Below are 19,021 nucleotides of genomic sequence, written 5' to 3'. Positions count from 1 at the left end.
ATTGTACAGCCACAGCATGTATTTAGTGTCTGGAAATGATGTTCTTTGCAACAAGGCAAGTGTGCACATCGTGGTATTTCTGTCATTCTTTTTTGTTTTGTTTTGCTGCCTTACGTTTTTCATGTAAACAGTTTTATTTGTCCCATATGAACCGTGTCGCCTCTGATATGTGGCTTAAAGTAGTACAACAATAAGATATTTCTTCGGCCCCTTGTGAAAATGGTACTGAGACATAAAACTCTCTTGCATTAATAACACACAGAGGACACAAAAAAACTTCTGAAACTACCATAGTGTTTTTAATTTTTCTTTGTTTATAAAGTTACTTTGAATATACACTTGCATTTAAATATAAACTGACAGAAAAAATCGCAACTCCAAAAAATAATTAATGTAGAATAGCGAAATTTCGGTAATCCATTTGTCTTTTTTTTTTTGGTCATCAGTCTACTGACTGGTTTGATGCGGCCCTCCACGAATTCCTCTCCTGTGCTATCCTCTTCATCTCAGAGGTAGCACTTGCAACCTACGTCCTCAATTATTTGCTAGACATATTCCAATCTCTGTCTTCCTCTACAGTTTTTGTCCTCTACAGCTCCCTCTAGTACCATGGAAGTCATTCCCTCATGTCTTAGCAGATGTCCTATCATCCTGTCCCTTCTCTTTATCAGTGTTTTCCACATATTCCTTTCCTCTCCGATTTTGCGTAGAACCTCCTCATTCCTTACCCTATCAGTCCACCTAATTTTCAACATTCGTCTATAGCACCACATCTCAGATGCTTCGATTCTCTTCTGTTCCGGTTTTCCCACATTCCATGTTTCACTACCACACAATGCTGTACTCCAGACGTATATCCTCAGAAATTTCTTCCTCAAATTAAGGCCGGTATTTGATATTAGTAGACTTCTCTTGGCCAGAAATGCCTTTTTTGCCATAGCGAGTCTGCTTTTGATGTCCTCCTTGCTCCGTCCGTCATTGGTTATTTCACTGCCTAGGTAGCAGAATTCCTTAACTTCGTTGACTTCGTGACCATCAATCCTGATGTTAAGTTTCTCGCTGTTCTCATTTCTACTACTTCTCATTACCTTCGTCTTTCTCCGATTTACTCTCAAACCGTACTGCGTACTCATTAGACTGTTCATTCCGTTCAGCAGATCATTTAATTCTTCTTCACTTTCACTCAGGATAGCAATGTCATCAGCGAATCGTATCTTTGATATCCTTTCACTTTGTATTTTAATTCCACTCCTGAACCTTTCTTTTATTTCCATCATTGCTTCCTCGATGTACAGATTGAAGAGTAGGGACGAAAGGCCACAGCCTTGTCTTACACCCTTCTTAATACAAGCACTTCGTTCTTGATCGTTCACATTTATTATTCCCTCTTGGTTGTTGTACATATTGTATATGACCCGTCTCTCCCTATAGCTTGCCCCTACTTTTTTCAGAATCTCGAACAGCTTGCACCATTTTATATTGTCGAACGCTTTTTCCAGGTCGACAAATCCTATGAAAGTGTCTTGATTTTTCTTTAGCCTTGCTTCCATTATTAACCGTAACGTCAGAATTGCCTCTCTCGTCCCTTTACTTTTCCTAAAGCCAAATTCATCGTCACCTAGCGCATTCTCAATTTTCTTTTCCATTCTTCCGTATATTATTCTTGTAAGCAGTTTCGATGCATGAGCTGTTAAGCTGATTGTGCGATAATTCTCGCACTTGTCAGCTCTTGCCGTCTTCGGAATTGTGTGGATGATGCTTTCCGAAAGTCATATGGTATATCGCCAGACTCATATATTCTACACACCAACGTGAATAGTCGTTTTGTTGCCACTTCCCCCAATGATTTTAGAAATTCTGATGGAATGTTATCTATCCCTTGTGCCTTATTTGACCGTAAGTCCTCCAAAGCTCTTTTAAATTCAGATTCTAATACTGGATCCCCTATCTCTTCTATATCGACTCCTGTTTCTTCTTCTATCACATCAGACAAATCTTCACCCTCATAGAGGCTTTCAATGTATTCTTTCCACCTATCTGCTCTCTCCCCTGCATTTAACAGCGGAATTCCCGTTGCACTCTTAATGTTACCAGCGTTGCTTTTAATGTCACCAAAGATTGTTTTGACTTTCCTGTCTGCTGAGTCTGTCCTTCCGACAATCATATCTTTTTCGATGTCTTCACATTTTTCCTGCAGCCATTTCGTCTTAGCTTCCGTACACTTCCTATTTATTTCATTCCTCAGCGACTTGTATTTCTGTATTCCTGATTTTCCCGGAACATGTTTGTACTTCCTCCTTTCATCAATCAACTGAAGTATTTCTTCTGTTACCCATGGTTTCTTCGCAGCTACCTTCTTTGTACCTATGTTTTCCATCCCAACTTCTGTGATGGCCCTTTTTAGAGATGTCCATTCCTCTTCAACTGTACTGCCTACTGCGCTATTCCTTATTGCTGTATCTATAGCGTTAGACAACTTCAAACGTATCTCGTCATTCCTTAGTACTTCCGTATCCCACTTCTGTGCGTATTGATTCTTCCTGACTAATGTCTTGAACTTCAGGCTACTCTTCATCACTACTATATTGTGATCTGAGTCTATATCTGCTCCTGGGTACGCCTTACAATCCAGTATCTGATTTCGGAATCTCTGTCTGACCATGATGTAATCTAATTGAAATCTTCCCGTATCTCGCGGCCTTTTCCAAGTATACCTCCTCCTCTTGTGGTTCTTGAACAGCGTATTCGCTATTACTAGCTGAAACTTGTTACAGAACTCAAATTAGTCTTTCTCCTGTTTCATTCCTTGTTCCAAGCCCATATTCTCCTGTAACCTTTTCATCTACTCCTTCCCCTACAACTGCATTCCAGTCGCCCATGACTATTACATTTTCGTCCCCCTTTACATAGTGCATTACCCATTCAATATCCTCATACACTTTCTCTATCTGACACTTCTTCAATTATAGGCCTCATGTCCTGTGGATACACGTTACGTGTCTTTAATGCAGTGGTTTCCATTGCCTTCTGCATCCTCATGTCGTTGATCATAGCTGATTCTTCCGCATTTAGGGGCAATTTCCCACCCCTAGGACAAGAGAGTGCCCTGAACCTCTATCCGCTCCTCCGCCCTCTTTGACAAGGCCGTTGGCAGAATGAGGCTGACTTCTTATGCCGCAAGTCTTCGGCCGCCAATGCTGATTATTTCTCAAGATTTAGGCAGTGGCGGGGATGGAACCTGGGACCGAAGACGTTTTTGATTATGAATCAAAGACGCTACCCCTAGACCACGGGTACACTCCATTCGTCTAGATAACGTATTTAAGTGATTAGCATTGCAAGATCACAGGTTAATGTAAGCGCGAGATAAGCCATTGCAAATGTGAAATACTGGTACATTAATAACCAGTGTAAGAGCCAGATGTTGGCTGTAAGAATGCAAACGTGGCTTGCATTGCGTTGTACATGTGCCGGTTGTCAGTTTGTGCCATGGAGTGCCAACCTGTTGCATTTGGTCTGTCAATACAGAGACAGTTATGCTGTTTGTGATTGACATTTGAGTTGTTGTCCGATGATGTCCTATATGTGCCCGATTGGAGACAGATGTGGAGATCGAGCAAGTCAAGACAACAATCTCACACTCCGCAGAGCATGTTAGGATAAAACAGCGGTATGTGGGCGAGCATTATCCAGTTGGACAATACCACCTGGAAAGCTGTTCATGAGTAGCAGCACAACATGTCGGCCGACCGGTGTGGCCGAGTGGTTCTAGGCGCTTCAGTCTGGAATCGCGCTGCTGCTACGGTCGCAGGTTCGAATCCTGCCTCGGGCAAGGATGTGTGTAATGTCCTTAGGTTAGTTAGGTTTAAGTAGCTCTAAGTTATAGGGGTCTGATGACCTCGGATGTTAAGGCCCATAGTGCTCAGAGCCATTTGAACCATTTTTGAACAACATGTCGAATCACCAAATGTTCAAATTTGTGTGAAATCTTATGGGACTTAACTGCTAAGGTCATCAGTCCCTAAGCTTACACGCTACTTAACTTAAATTATCCTAAGGACAAACACACACACCCATGCCCGAGGGAGGATTCGAACCTCCGCCGGAACCAGCCGCACTGTCCATGACTGCAGCGCCTTAGTCGTATCACCAGACTCAACTATAAATTTGCGCTCATGATACGCGGGAAAACCACAAGACTGCTCCTGCTGACATAAGAAATCACATCCCAGACCATAACTTCATTTGTATAGGTCCAGTGTGTCTAGCACGGCCGCGTGGTGTGGCCGCACGGTTTGAGGCGCCATGTCACGGATTGCGTGGCCCCTCCCGTCGGAGATTCTAGTCCTCCCTCGGGCATGGAAGTGTGTGTTCTTCTTAGCCTAGTTTAATTAGTGTGTAAGTCTAGGAACCGATGTTCTCAGCAGTTTGGTCCCTTAGAAATTCACACACATTTTCTAGCACACAGACAGGTTGGTAGCACGCCCTCAACTAGCCTTCTCCTAAGCAACACACGGCCATCACTGGCACCGACGCAGAACCAGCTTCCACCAGAAAACACAACAGACGTCCATACGACCCTCCAATGAGCTCTCGCTTGACACCACTGAAATTGCAAATAGTGGTGGTTTGGAGTCGGTGGAATTTACGCTACGGGACGTCTGGCTCGGAGCTGTCCTTGCAGTAATCGATTTGTAACATTTCATTGTGTCATTGTGGTACCAACTGCTGTTCAGATTGCTTCTGCAGGTGTAGTACTATGCAACAGAGCCACACGCCGAACACAATGGTCTTTTCTCTCGATAGTTCCACGTGGCCATGCGGAGCTCCGTCTTCTTGCGACCGCACTTGCTCGTGGCCATCGCTGTGAGCAATCATGGACAATGACTACATTCCCGCCAAGCCTTTCCGCAGTGTCACAGCAGGATCATCGAGCTTCTCATAGCCCTATTACACGACCCCGTTCAAACTCAGTGACGCGTTGATAATGGCGTCTTTGTAAGGCAAACCTGACTTGCATCCTCAAAGTGGCGCTATTAGCGCCATTACTCTGCTATTGGCGCGAAATTTGAACACACAGGTGTAGAAACACGCGTTCCAACTTTCTCTTTTCCCACGAAACTCCTTCTTGGTGTTGCGACTTTTTTCATTCACTGTATGTATTCTGTTACAGTAACGTTAAAGACGCAGTCGCTTTCATGCACATTCTTATAATAATAAATACGAGGGTAATCCCAAAAGTAAGGTCTCCTATTTTTGTAATAAGTACATAGACCTGTTTATTTCTACAATGGTTTACATCGGTTTACAGCTTGAACATTTAGCTATTTCTCGACATAATCACGATTTTTCTCGATGCATTTTTGTAGACACTGTGGCATGTCAACTAGCTCGACGCCATGCTATTCAGAAAATTATGAACCTCTTCTTTCACCTCGTCGTCGGAGATGAATCGCTTTCCGGCCACATGTTCTTTTAACCTAGGGAACAGGTGATAGTCACTGGGCGCCAAGTCGGGACTATAGGGTGGGTGGGTGATTATGTTCCACTGAAACTGCTGCAGGAGAGTAACGGTTAGCCGAGCGATGTGTGAGCGAGCGTTGTCATGGAGAATGTGTACGCCCTTGCTCAACATTCCTCTTCTACGGTTCTGAATTGCCCTCACAGCACCTGTCAGCGTTAATAGTGCTCCCAGCGATTCAACACCGACGACGAGGTGAAAGAAGAGGCTCATAACTTTCTGAACAGCATGGCGGCGAGCTGGCGTGACATAGGCATACAAAAACTGTCACAGCGTTTACAAAAATGAATCTACAGAAATGGTGATCATGTCGAAAAACAGCTAAATGTTCACGCTGTAAACTGATGTAAACCATTGCAGAAATAAACAGGTCTATGTACTTATAAAAAAAATAGGACACCTTACTTTTGGGATTAGCCTCGTATCTGATAATACTGGGTCAGTTTGAGGAAAAGTGTCTTATATCTTTCACTCACGAACTAGAATTAACTTCTATGGCATGGTCTCCGTCTTCTAAAAGAAGTAGATAACACACAGAGTATAATATGATCATTTGCCTTGCTTAATCGTAGGTGGGAACATCTGTTTAACATTAAAGGATAGGTATGATTTATTGAGAAATAAAAACTTTGAGGTTCGCCGATGACATTGTAATTCTGTCAGATACAGCAAAGGACTTGGAAGAGCAGTTGAACGGAATGGACAGTGTCTTGAAAGGAGGATATAAGATGAACATCAACAAAAGCAAAATGAGGATAATCGAATGTAGTCGAATTAAGTCGAGTGATGCTGAGGGAATTAGATTAGGAAATGAGACACTTAAAGTAGTAAAGGAGTTTTGATATTTTGGGAGCAAAATAACTGATGACGGTCGAAGTAGAGGGGATATAAAATGTAGACTGGCAATGGCAAGGAAAGCGTTTCTGAAGAAGAGAAATTTGTTAACATCGAGTATACATTTAAGTGTCAGGAAGACGTTTCCGAAAGTATTTGTATGGAGTGTAGCCATGTATGGAAGTGAAACATGGACGATAAATAGTTTAGACAAGAAGAGAATAGAAGCTTTCGAAATGTGGTGCTACAGAAGAATGCTGAAGATTAGATGGGTAGATCACATAACTAATGAGGAGGTATTGAACAGGATTGGGGAGAAGAGAAGTTTATGTCACAACTTGACTAGAAGAAGGGATCGGTTGGTAGGATATGTTCTCAGACATCAAGGGATCGCCAATTTAGTATTGGAGGGCAGCGTGGAGGGTAAAAATCGTAGAGGGAGACCAAGAGATGAATACGCCAAGCAGATTCAGAAGGATGTAGGTTGCAGTAGGTACTGGGAGATAAAGAAGCTTGCACAGGATAGAGTAGCATGGAGAACTGCATGAAACCAGTCTCAGGACTGAAGACCACAACAACAACATGATTTATTTCTACACTGTAGGTAAAAAACCAGAGCTAATATTACACGGACATTTATGAGGTTATTTATTCCTTAAGGATTTGCATCAGAACGATCCAGTCTGATAAAATTAGTGATAAGCTAGAAAATAAATTCGTGTAACTCCAATTACTGAAAAATGGATATTTAGTAATCCCTATGTACAACTGCATGCAAAATTTTTAACAATATTACTATTATTATTACTATTACTATTATTATTACGGGTACATAATGTGCCCATATTGTAACACATGAAAGTAATAGACTTTTGCTATTTAGTGCCTACAGTTTGGATACAAGTAGGTAATATATATACGTCTGTTATCGTTTCCACCCTATAAGTTTGTCTAGTTACGATTGTTTGACGGGCGGAATTTACACTGTATAGGTTTTATCGTTGTTTCTGTCGTTGCCCACTGCAACACTGGAACAGTACCAAGTTTGTTTGCGTGACCACAGGAGGGGACAAAGTGACCACGCAGAGTTGCGACTTTAAATCAGTTTTCGGTGAAATACCTACAATTAGTAACAGAAGACAAACAGTGCTTCACAGAAATTAGCGCAAAAAATATGAAAATTGTGGAAAAAAGAATTCGTAACATGAAGTTTCGTAAGTCCAGTTAAGTTTTGACCTCCAGCACGTGTCCCGTTAAGAGGAAATGCAAATGTCGGTCGAACACGTGAAGAACTATTCCACTGAGGATCGCCTAAAGTAAAAGGCGAAATGCATCTAGAAGAAATAAAATAAATTACAGCAAGAAAAGATATATGGCCGTTCTTGACATACTCGTGATTCGTCCAATCTTGGAAGGTGGAATCTTGACGCAATATGTTGCTTTGTGACTGATTTTCCGTGTTTTTCTCAAAATACTCCCTTTGTCAGTTTGTTTGCATTCCAACTGAAAAATTCACAAAATACAAGCGTAGTGTGCAGAAACGTCAAGAAAGTTATTAAAAAAAAAAAAAAAAGCAACCACTGGCCGTCGATCAGTTTTTCGTGTACAAGTATATTTGGTAGTTGACTTAATCTGTCAAGAACCCCTTTACCTGTGTTGTAATCCATGATCATTTCTGGCTTTTTGTCACTTGTATTGTTAATTTGGCGATAGTGACGCATCATGCTCATAAGTACGACATTTTTGTTTTTCCTTGGAATATGTGGTAAAATGATGAACTTCACTTTTGTTTATTTATTGTGGAAGCAGTGGCTCGTTTTCCCATATAATTTCCAGGAGTGCGATTTTGCTTTTCAGCAGCTATTGTTTCAAATCACATGAAGTAAAAAAATTCTCACAATTTCTGACGTCTTAGTTGAGTGGTAAGTTTGAACATATATCGCATAGCTTCAGCTTCTGTTTAAATTACTTTGCTTGCATAGATGTGCGATTTTAACCCATATGAAATTTCAGTGTCGTAAAGAGTCCATATTTTTATTCCATATTTTGCTAGTTTACTCAGAATGTACTGTCCGAAAGGACATCGAAACCCAGTGAGTTGTTCGACCGTCATCCTTGCTCGAGAAATATGTAATTTGGGAATTATTTCTACCTATTTTTCTCAAACACTACGAATTTCAGCAATTTTGTAAGTACATAACATATGCTGTATAGTTGATTTCTTGTCAAATAGCACTGCACGTCATTTTTTACTATATTTTTTTCGTGACATACTAGATATTTCTAGTTACATTGTCTCCCGAAATGTATTATGGCCAGCGTAGTTATCCCACAAGCTTTTTGTAGACCCTCTGTATCATCGACATACACCAGAATGAACCAAGAACTCGATATTTGCTTAATACGGTTCACTGTCAATATTTTTCCACTGTTGGACATAAATTAGCTCACCTTCAATGCTTGGCATCGAAAAAAGTCGAATCAAATAAACCTTTTATATCACTTATTCTGGTGGCAGTATACCTTATATTTCCAGGCGTGTTCTTGAATATGTTGGTTACAGAGAAACTTCTATGTCGCAGCATCAGACATAACCGCCATTCCCTAGACTTTTGCAGTACGTAAGTTTCCAACTTAAATTTGCTGTTTCTTGCCAACAGTTTGGACAAATTAAGGTAACAAATATTTCTTGAAGTTAAAGTTTGTATTTTTTGTCCAGCATGTTAAACATGATGGTTCAGGTCCCTGAATTTTAGTCAGTACTTGGAAACAAATAACAGCATAAGTTGCAATTTTATCTTGCAATGCAATGAAAGGCGCCAGTCACGAAAGCCATTTTGAGGCAGTTACCTACCTATTGTCACGGATAAAAATACAGGAAAGGAACCACCACAGCCTCATCATCAGGAAATTTATTTCAAACGACTACTTTTAAGTACAGCACTTACACACTCTCATATGTTTATTAGCCTAGTGTTTATTCGCCTAGACCAAGGCGATTCTCAAGTGGTATGAGCGCAGCCTCGGAGAGGTTCCTAGACAGACTAAGACCATTTTCAGGTGATTACGAAGATAGAGTTGTGTAAGTAAACAGGAACAACAAGGGCACAACAAATGATTATGGGCCTAACGTCATGGAGGTACACCAGACCAAGGAAACTTTCCAGTGATTATGAACTCAGAATTGTGGAGGCACACAAACAGAGCAAGGTTAGTCTCAAGTCGCTATGCGTCTAATTTCGTAGAGATACACAGACAGACCAAGGCCAGTTTCACGTGGTTATGAGCGCAGCAGGGTGAAGGCACACAAATTATGTCCAGGTGAATCCGATAGGCTGGGCAGCGTGGAGGACTTAGAAATCGACGCTAGATTTTCGTTGCAGAGAATCAGTCAAATCAGCTGGAGCAAACATTCGACTGTTAATACTCATAAGATTAGTGAGCTTTTGTGGTATCCGGTCGTTGTGCCATGTAATGATGTAACAATCACGGAAAGAAATAGTGACCTGTGAACCTACTGGAAACTTTCGAGACTGGATTAATAAAAAAATTGGCCAAGTGCGAATACGACTTGTGTTATGACGATTCCGTACAGACCTATTTATGTAAACAGATAGTTCACCTATCCCAAGAATTAAGAAAGACGAGGTCTGCCTGCTTACTGAGTGGTAACGTCCTCGCCTGCCATGCTAGCGGGCCCGGGTTCTATTCCCGGCTGAGTCGAAAATTTTCTCCGCTCGGGGATTGGCTGTTGTGATGTCATCATCATTTCATCATCACCGTCGCGCAAGTCGCCCAATGTGGCGTCGACTGAAATAAAACTTGCACTTGGCGGCTGAACTTCTCCAGATAGGACTTCCGGGCCAACAATGCCATACGATCATTTCATTTCAAGAAACTCAACGACTTTTGCCTGTTATCGATACAGACAGTGGCAAGATATTGGTCCCGTGAATTCAAATACTTTTCAGAATGTTTTGATTTTAAGCCTGAAGTCTAATAACAAATGAGAAAAGGAATCTTTTTGTCTGATATAGTTACAAATTAAAACCATTCATGCCTAAGAAAGAGGCGTGTGACGGTCCGACAGAGCGTTGGTGCAATATAACTACAAATTAACAATTTGGGATTTTTCCCTACACTTGTTCTGTGAAATCTTTCTTCTTGCGAAATTTCGTGATTCCAGACCAACGGGAAGAACTCTGTAGGTTTTGATGGGAGTGTCTGCTAAAACATCAAAATATGTGACGTAAATGACTGCATCATTTGGCTGCGTTGACTTAGAAGCTTACGTTTTCTACACCGCGAAGGGGCCGTAGACCTTAGTATGTGCCGTAAATATCGACTTCATATGTCAGTCCGTTCCTGCTAAAAAGGCAGCTTAACAGACGGACAGAGAGACAGTCGAATAACAAATGACAAAAAAATTTTCGCGTGATATAATTACAAATTAACACCTTTTCTGATATTTTCTTTAGTTTTACTGAAAAATCATGCTGCTTGCCATTTTTCGTGATTCTAGGTCAACGGGAAGTACACTAAAAATTTTGATTCTGAGTATGTGACATAAATGGCCGCATCTTTTGATTACATTGACTTAGAAACTTCAATTTCGTATCTCGTCAAGGGATCGTAGACCTTAGTATATGAAGAAAATTTGAATTTGATACGCCAGTTTATTCACTTTCTTCTTGCCAAATTTCACGATTTCACGTCAACTGGAAGTACCTACAGGTTTTGATGAGTGGGTTTGCGTGATATCCAAATGGCCAAATCTTTTCATTCAATTGACTTAGGATCTTAAATGTTTCACGTTGCTAAGGGACCATAGCCTTTAATATGTGACATAAATTTCAGCTTGAAATGTCTATCTGTTTCTGCGAAAACAGGTCTTTAACAGTCGGACAGACAGACAACAAAGTGATCCTTGAAGCGTTTCGTTTTTTGCGACTGAGGGACGGATCCCTAAAAACAGAGAAAATTAAATGGTGGTATTAATGCTTTCAGGTGTCCTACATAATCTTCCTCCCCCCCCCTCCCCCCTCTTCTTCACGCTCCCCCTTGAGTACAGCGCCCACAAAATTCGTGGAACCACGTGAAACAGAAAAGTTCTTCTTTGGGAAGTCAAACGTTGATTTGAATATTGGTTATATCACCAGAGCATTGACGGTTTATGTGAATTTCAGCACTTTGTCGTCTTCTGGTAGGTTCTAAATTGAAAACGCCAAGTATTATAGCCCGTAATAATTTTTTTTTTCAAAGGATAATTTTCTGCATTTTGCATTTCAATGAAGTTGCAGCTGTCGTCCTCGTATCATTGTTTTAGTCCAGGAGTCAAGATGTGCAGAGAAAACACGTTTCTCTTCTTCAAGACATTCTGGGGAATGCTTTGCAAAATTTGATCTACAGACATTGCTCCATTGCCATTAAGAACGCAACAACGTTGACATATTATTGCTGCAAGTCCACTCTTAACACTGCCTATTCACAACTGTCTAGTCGAATACACATCTGTAGTTTACACTTGTTCAAATGGTTCAGATGGCTCTAAGCACAGTGAGACTTAACTTCTGAGGTCATCAGTACCCTAGAACTTAGAACTACTTAAACCTAACTAACCTATGGACATCACACACATCCATGCCTGAGGGAGGATTCGAACCTGCGACCGTAGCGGTCGCGCGGTTCCAGACTGTAGCGCCTAGACCCGCTCGGCCACTCCGGCCGGCACTTGTTAGTTCAAAAAAAAAAATGGCTCTGAGCACTATGGGACTTAACATCTGTGGTCATAAGTCCCCTAGAACTCAGAACTACTTAAACCTAACTAACCTAAGGACATCACACACATCCATGCCCGAGGCAGGATTCGAACCTGCGACCGTAGTAGTCGCGTGGTTCCGGACTGAGCGCCTAGAACCGCTAGACCACCGCGGCCGGCTTGTTAGTTCAAGCTGCCGTCTCAGTTATCGTGCTGACGATGCTTGTACGCCAACGATAAAATAAGTCTCCGAAATTTCTTGACGGACATGGTATCTTGTAATCAATTTAGATTTTCTAAGGACTGATACAGGCACTGCGAGCCGGAAATGGTAACTAGCCCTTTGCTGCTACCATCGGCTAAACGGCGGGCTTAACACCAAGTATTATAACCCGTAATATTTTTTTTTTCAAAAACTAATCTTCTCCATTTTGTATTTCAGTGAAGTTGCAGCTGTCGTCATCGTATCATTGTTTTAGTTCAGGAATCAAGATGTGCAGAGAAAACACGTTTCCCTTCTTGAAGACATTCTGGAGAATCCATTGCAAATCTGATCTGGAGACATTGCTCCAGTGACATTAAGGACGCTTCAGTCTGGAACCGCGCGACCGCTACGGTCGCAGGTTCGAATCCTGCCTCGGGCATGGATGTGTGTGATGTCCTTAGGTTAGTTAGGTTTAAGTAGTTCTAGGTTCTAGGGGACTGATGACCTCAGCAGTTAAGTCCCATAGTGCTCAGAACCATTAAGGACGCAACAACGTTGGCATATTATGGCCACAAGTCCACTTCTTAACACTGACTGTTCACAACTGTCTATTCGAATGCACATCTGTAGTTTACACTTGTTAGTTTAAGCTGCCACCTCAGTTATCGTGCTGACGTTGCTTGTACGCCAACAATAAAATAAGTCTCCTAACATTCTTGACGGACATTGTATCTTTTAATCAATAAAGATTTTCTAGGGATCGATACAGGCACTGCGAGACGGAAATGTTTGGCCCTCGACTCCCACCGTCGTCTGAACGGCGGGCTGTCTGTGCGCGTCCGCAGCTCGTTGTCGTGCGGTAGCGTTCTCGCTTCCCACGCCCGGGTTCCCGGGTTCGATTCCCGGCGGAGTCAGGGATTTTCTCTGCCTCGTGATGACTGGGTGTTGTGTGATGTCCTTAGGTTAGTTAGGTTTAAGGGGGCTCCGGAAAGGCTCAAAATCATGAAAAGTTCATTTTTTACTTTTTTGCGTTTTCTGAATCTGCAGAGTATTATCTTTTAATAGATATATAATTTATTCAATTCCGAAGACTACAACTATTTTTAAATTTTTTTTTGAAATGTGTTCTACATGGGCGTGACCCACTGTGGCGCTGTTAAACTGCTGTCAAATGGTGTTATTATTAACGTCCGTGTTCATCAGGTACATTTTAGTCTGCCTCATGCAATAATGGAGGTGATAAAACCTATTTTCAGAGACTCAGCAGCACCTGAACTGTTGAAAAAGTGTATTCACGGAAAAACTCAAAACCCCAATGAAGGTGTAAATAGTGTTATATGGTCGAGAATCCCCAAGACTGTATTTGTTGGAATAGAAACACTTCACTTTGGTGTGTATGATGCTGTTGCGACTTTCAATGATGGCAACATTTGTAACGTGCAAGGTATTTAGAAATATGGGAATGAAGATAGGTTCTAACATGGTACGAGCGATGCTTGCTTTAGACAAGGAACGCCTTCGGGCTGCAGACAGGGCTGTAAAGAGTCTAGAAATACAACCACGAGTAAACAGGAGGAGGAACAAGAGGAAGCGGGAGGAGGAGTTTGCAGAGGATGAAGATAATCCATCCTATGGACCTGGAATGCACTAAAAAGTTAATCCAATCTTTGTCGCTCGATTCCCAAAACTTTTATTTTCTCATACTAATTACATGTTTTCTAAGGATCTTCCAAACATATTTGTTTCAAACTTTCAGTAAATGTTACACAGTACCTTCTGCATAATTTAACACAGCCTTTTTCCAAAAAACTGTATATTTTTGAATATATAAATAAAAAATTGCAAAAAAATGTTGTGAATTTTCATTACAATTGAAAAAAAATCATCTTTAATAACTGAACTAAAATTTTGTAAAATCCCTCTGTTAAGTTGTAGCCCATATTCCAATAAATAATCTGTAAAAAGTTCAACTTCCTACCTCAAATACTTTGTGAGGAAAGATGTAATTTATAAGCGTTATTTTAACATTGCAAGTATAGGGCGTTCCGGAGCCCCTTAAGTAGTGCTAAGTTCTAGGGGACTGATGACCATAGATGTTGAGTCCCATAGTGCTCAGAGCCATTTGAACCATTTTGTCTGTGCGCAGCGTGCTGATCGGTCCGCTGATGGCGGCGCTGGTGGCGCGGGAGCTGGTGCAGCTGGTGTCTTCGCCCCGGCGCTACGTGGCGCAGGCCGAGAACTACCTGGAGGTGATGGTGCTGGTGTGCTCGGCCGCCACGCTCTGCAACGGCTCGCTCTCCATGTACGCGGAGCGCCACCTCTGCGCCATCACCGTGCTGCTCATCTGGACGGAGCTCATCCTCATGACCGGCAAGCTGCCCTACCTCTCCATGCAGCTGGAGATGCTCAAGAAGGTACCTACGCTACATACCGTGATACCTAACAGAACACTCCACTGCTGCAAAGAACTGTTCCTTGTGTCTTAAACCTCATGAGGGTCAGATGTAAGGTTTTAATTGTCACCCCGAAAAAAAATCGTGTTCATTAAGGGAAAGAAACTTGCTCTTACGAGGAGAACACAGCAAGTGACACATAACCCGATTTACCAGAAACTTCGTTCAGTGGAAGAGGAGTCAAAATAAGCGAACAAGGTGTCTCGGCTTACCTGTAGATGCTCGACCATTTCTGCGAAAACGACGATCAAAGTTTTCCACGAAATTTTGGCTTTTAGAGCGCCATGATCTCAGTTCAACTAGTGGCATAGTGGCTAGTGTTGTGGCCTTTCACTTCCACGCCCCGTGTTCAAAACCCGATAATTGTTGTCATTTATTTCAATCTTTATTTTTTGATTTATCTACTTGATTCTGTAGAAAGATGCAACACGAATGTTTCTTATCTAGTTAGGGCGTGCAAGGGCGTTATATTAATTGTAAAATTACAACTGAGTTTCACAGTGTCATATATTTGATATACGAGTATAATACAAGATAGCTGCGAATAAGGAAAGAAAGGCAGTGGAACAGGAAATTACCCTTTCTCTGTATGGGCGTGAACCGAATCCGCAACGACTGAAGTCAAGGAAGAGTTCCCTTAGGACATCAACGGAAATTAGAGCCACTGCTGAAAAAGCTAGGCTGCAAATATGGAAGGCTACGACCTACTTTCCACCTTGTTGGTTAAGAGTTGCTGAAGCTCTGCTTCCAGGTCATGATGGGGAATGGACAACTTGGAAGTCCCTGAATACACTGAGATACGGAGTTGGCAGATCAAAAATTAACTTAGCAAGATGGGAATACACTGATCCAAATGATATTCGATGTGACTGTGGAAAAGAACAGACAGTTCGGCACATGCTTTGGTGTCGATTGTGCTCACAGAAGATGACCTTCAACAAGCAACAGAAAATGCACTGGAAGTGGCCACGTTTTGGTCAAAAGTAATTTAATCAGAAATGACTAAAATGTATGTACATGTACCTGTATGTTTCTGACACGAGAATAATTATGGTATTTTCAGGGCTTAAAATCTTTTTCAACTTTCATATTCTTATATTCTATTCTGATATTAATTCTTATATTTTATTCAAATGTTTGTTCTTCAGGTAGAAATTTCGAACACGATAAGCATTGTGATAAGTCAGGTTTGCCACGTTGCCAATGTCATTTCTTTGAACGAATTTCATTCGCGAAAGAAATGTCGTTAAAATTGCTGAAGATTCACAAGTTTGCAATAATTTCGCGGCAAATCACGCATAACGGATCACTTGCTGAAATTATTTGAAATTTCAAATAATTTTCTCATCTATTTAAATCATTCACCAGACATACAGTTAGTAGACCAATAAGGGAAAAGTTATTTCAGTATACACTGAAAAACATTTCTCCGGAAATGTGTAGATAAATGAAAAACAATAATAAGAATAGTCATTTGGTTTCCGACACGGGGTGTGAGAATCGTGATACCGCGTCGCTAGTAACTACGCCACCACTTCTGTTGAACTGTTCCTTTGCTAAAAAGCACTTAGCTCCAGAACTTGACCGTCGTTTTCTCAGAAACCGACCTTATTAGCGTACATCACTGCCTCACACCTATCTGGCATACTGCATATAAGCTTATGGAGATGACTCAGTGTAGCCGAGCGGTCTTAGGCGCTGCAGTCATGGACTGTGCGGCTGGTCCTGGTTAGAGTCCTCTCTCGGGTATGGGTGCGTGTGTTTGTCCTCAGGATAATTTAGGTTAAGTAGTGTGTAAGCTTATGGACTGATGTGATGACCTTAGCAGTTAAGACCCATAAGATTTACGAGGGCAGTTCAATAAGTAATGCAACACATTTTTTTTCTCGGCTAGTTTTGGTTGAAAAAACCGGAAATTTCTTGTGGAATATTTTCAAACATTCCCGCTTCGTCTCGTATAGTTTCATTGACTTCCGACAGGTGGCAGTGCTGTACGGAGCTGTTAAAATGGCGTCTGTAACGGATGTGTGTTGCAAACAACGGGCAGTGATCGAGTTTCTTTTGGCGGAAAACCAGGGCATCTCAGATATTCATAGGCGCTTGCAGAATGTCTACGGTGATCTGGCAGTGGACAAAAGCACGGTGAGTCGCTGGGCAAAGCGTGTGTCATCATCGCCGCAAGGTCAAGCAAGACTGTCTGATCTCCCGCGTGCGGGCCGGCCGTGCACAGCTGTGACTCCTGCAATGGCGGAGCGTGCGAACACACTCGTTCGAGATGATCGACGGATCACCATCAAACAACTCAGTGCTCAACTTGACATCTCTGTTGGTTGTGCTGTCACAATTGTTCACCAGTTGGGATATTCAAAGGTTTGTTCCCGCTGGGTCCCTCGTTGTCTAACCGAACACCATAAAGAGCAAAGGAGAACCATCTGTGCGGAATTGCTTGCTCGTCATGTGGCTGAGGGTGACAATTTCTTGTCAAAGATTGTTACAGGCGATGAAACATGGGTTCATCACTTCGAACCTGAAACAAAACGGCAATCAATGGAGTGGCGCCACACCCACTCCCCTACCAAGAAAAAGTTTAAAGCCATACCCTCAGCCGGTAAAGTCATGATTACAGCCTTCTGGGACGCTGAAGGGGTTATTCTGTTCGATGTCCTTCCCCATGGTCAAACGATCAACTCTGAAGTGTATTGTGCTACTCTTCAGAAATTGAAGAAACGACTTCAGCGTGTTCATAGGCACAAAAATCTGAACGAACTTCTCCTTCTTCATGACAACGCAAGACCTCACACAAGTCTTCGCACCCGAGAGGAGCTCACAAAACTTCAGTGGACTGTTCTTCCTCATGCACCCTACAGCCCCGATCTCGCACCGTCGGATTTCCATATGTTTGGCCCAATGAAGGACGCAATCCGTGGGAGGCACTACGCGGATGATGAAGAAGTTATTGATGCAGTACGACGTTGGCTCCGACATCGACCAGTGGAATGGTACCGTGCAGGCATACAGGCCCTCATTTCAAGGTGGCGTAAGGCCGTAGCATTGAATGGAGATTACGTTGAAAAATAGTGTTGTGTAGCTAAAAGATTGGGGAATAACCTGGTGTATTTCAATGCTGAATAAAACAACCCCTGTTTCAGAAAAAAAAGTGTTGCATTACTTATTGAACTGCCCTCGTAAAAAAAGACTCTGTGGTGTCCGTTCCAGTTCTTCAATGAGAGCCCATGATAGTTCTGGAAGAGCCTGTGCTGGGACAGAATGACCACAGACACATATGTTAAGCATGTCCCACACCTTCTCTATGGTTTCTGGATCGGGACTGATTGCTGGCGATTTCATTACTTGACTGTCCTGGCTTCACAAAACATCTCCGATGGCGCTACCACATGGGTCCTGTCATTATCGTGCATGTGAAGGAATTCAGATCCACCACGCCATGTAGCAGCCACCACATGGTCCAGCAGGGTTTGTTCGATACACTGCCTGGCCGTGAGACGAACATGGACAGCGACGAGAGCCGTAGGCTGTCAAAAATGATGCTTCACCACACCCTCACAGAACCTCGGCCAAATCTGTCGACTTCCTGGACACCAGCTGGCAGGCACGTCCCACACAGGAACACGGCCATCACCTTGCGTCAGATGAAATCTGTATTCGTTTCTGAATAACACGTTTCGCCAGTGACGAACTTGGCCTTTGACATTAGAAGAGATGATGTCGCGTCGAGCGGGTTACTCAGACAGGACGTCTGTGTTGTAAGTTCGTTTTTCGTAACCTGTTCCTTACAGTCTGACCGGACACAGAGACTTCAGTGGCCCTTCTGAGATCATCTTGCAACATTCTGGCGGTAGCTGTGCGACGCCGCACCGCGGAGATGGTAAGATATCGGTCTTCACGTGGGTTTGTAATGCATCGGCGACCTTGTCCAACTCGCTTTGTGTACTAACCCGTCTCTCTATAGGATGACCGCAACCCAGGGATGACAGACGGGAGACAATGGCATCTATGGCAATTGGCATCCTACCACGTAACGAAATTAATCTTTATTTTGTTTGTGTCACAGTCCTCCTTACAGTGCTCGTACACATTGAAATAGCCACGCCACAGTATCGTACACACACACACACACACACACACACACACACACACACACAAAGGCGCTCGCGCGCGTTATGCCTTATCACAGGTCAAGCATCACTAGTATACATTGCTATCCTGAGTGAAAGTGAAGAAGAATTAAA

At 42.4% G+C, this 19,021-nt stretch overlaps 1 protein-coding gene across 1 annotated transcript in view; it reads left to right on the top strand.

Moving 5' to 3' along the window:
* The window catches only part of LOC124545598 (transient receptor potential channel pyrexia-like), a 148,966-nt gene that overhangs the window by 93,458 nt on the left and 36,487 nt on the right, over positions 1-19,021 (top strand). The window contains exon 10 of the mRNA XM_047124546.1: positions 14,465-14,732. Coding sequence (XP_046980502.1) covers positions 14,465-14,732 — 268 coding nt within the window. The remainder of the gene's footprint in view (positions 1-14,464; positions 14,733-19,021) is intronic.

The sequence above is a fragment of the Schistocerca americana genome, chromosome 8, assembly GCF_021461395.2.
Source record: "Schistocerca americana isolate TAMUIC-IGC-003095 chromosome 8, iqSchAmer2.1, whole genome shotgun sequence".
Lineage (NCBI taxonomy): Eukaryota > Metazoa > Arthropoda > Insecta > Orthoptera > Acrididae > Schistocerca > Schistocerca americana.
The sequence above is the reverse complement of the archived record's forward strand: the minus strand, read 5'-3'. Positions and strand labels throughout refer to the sequence as shown.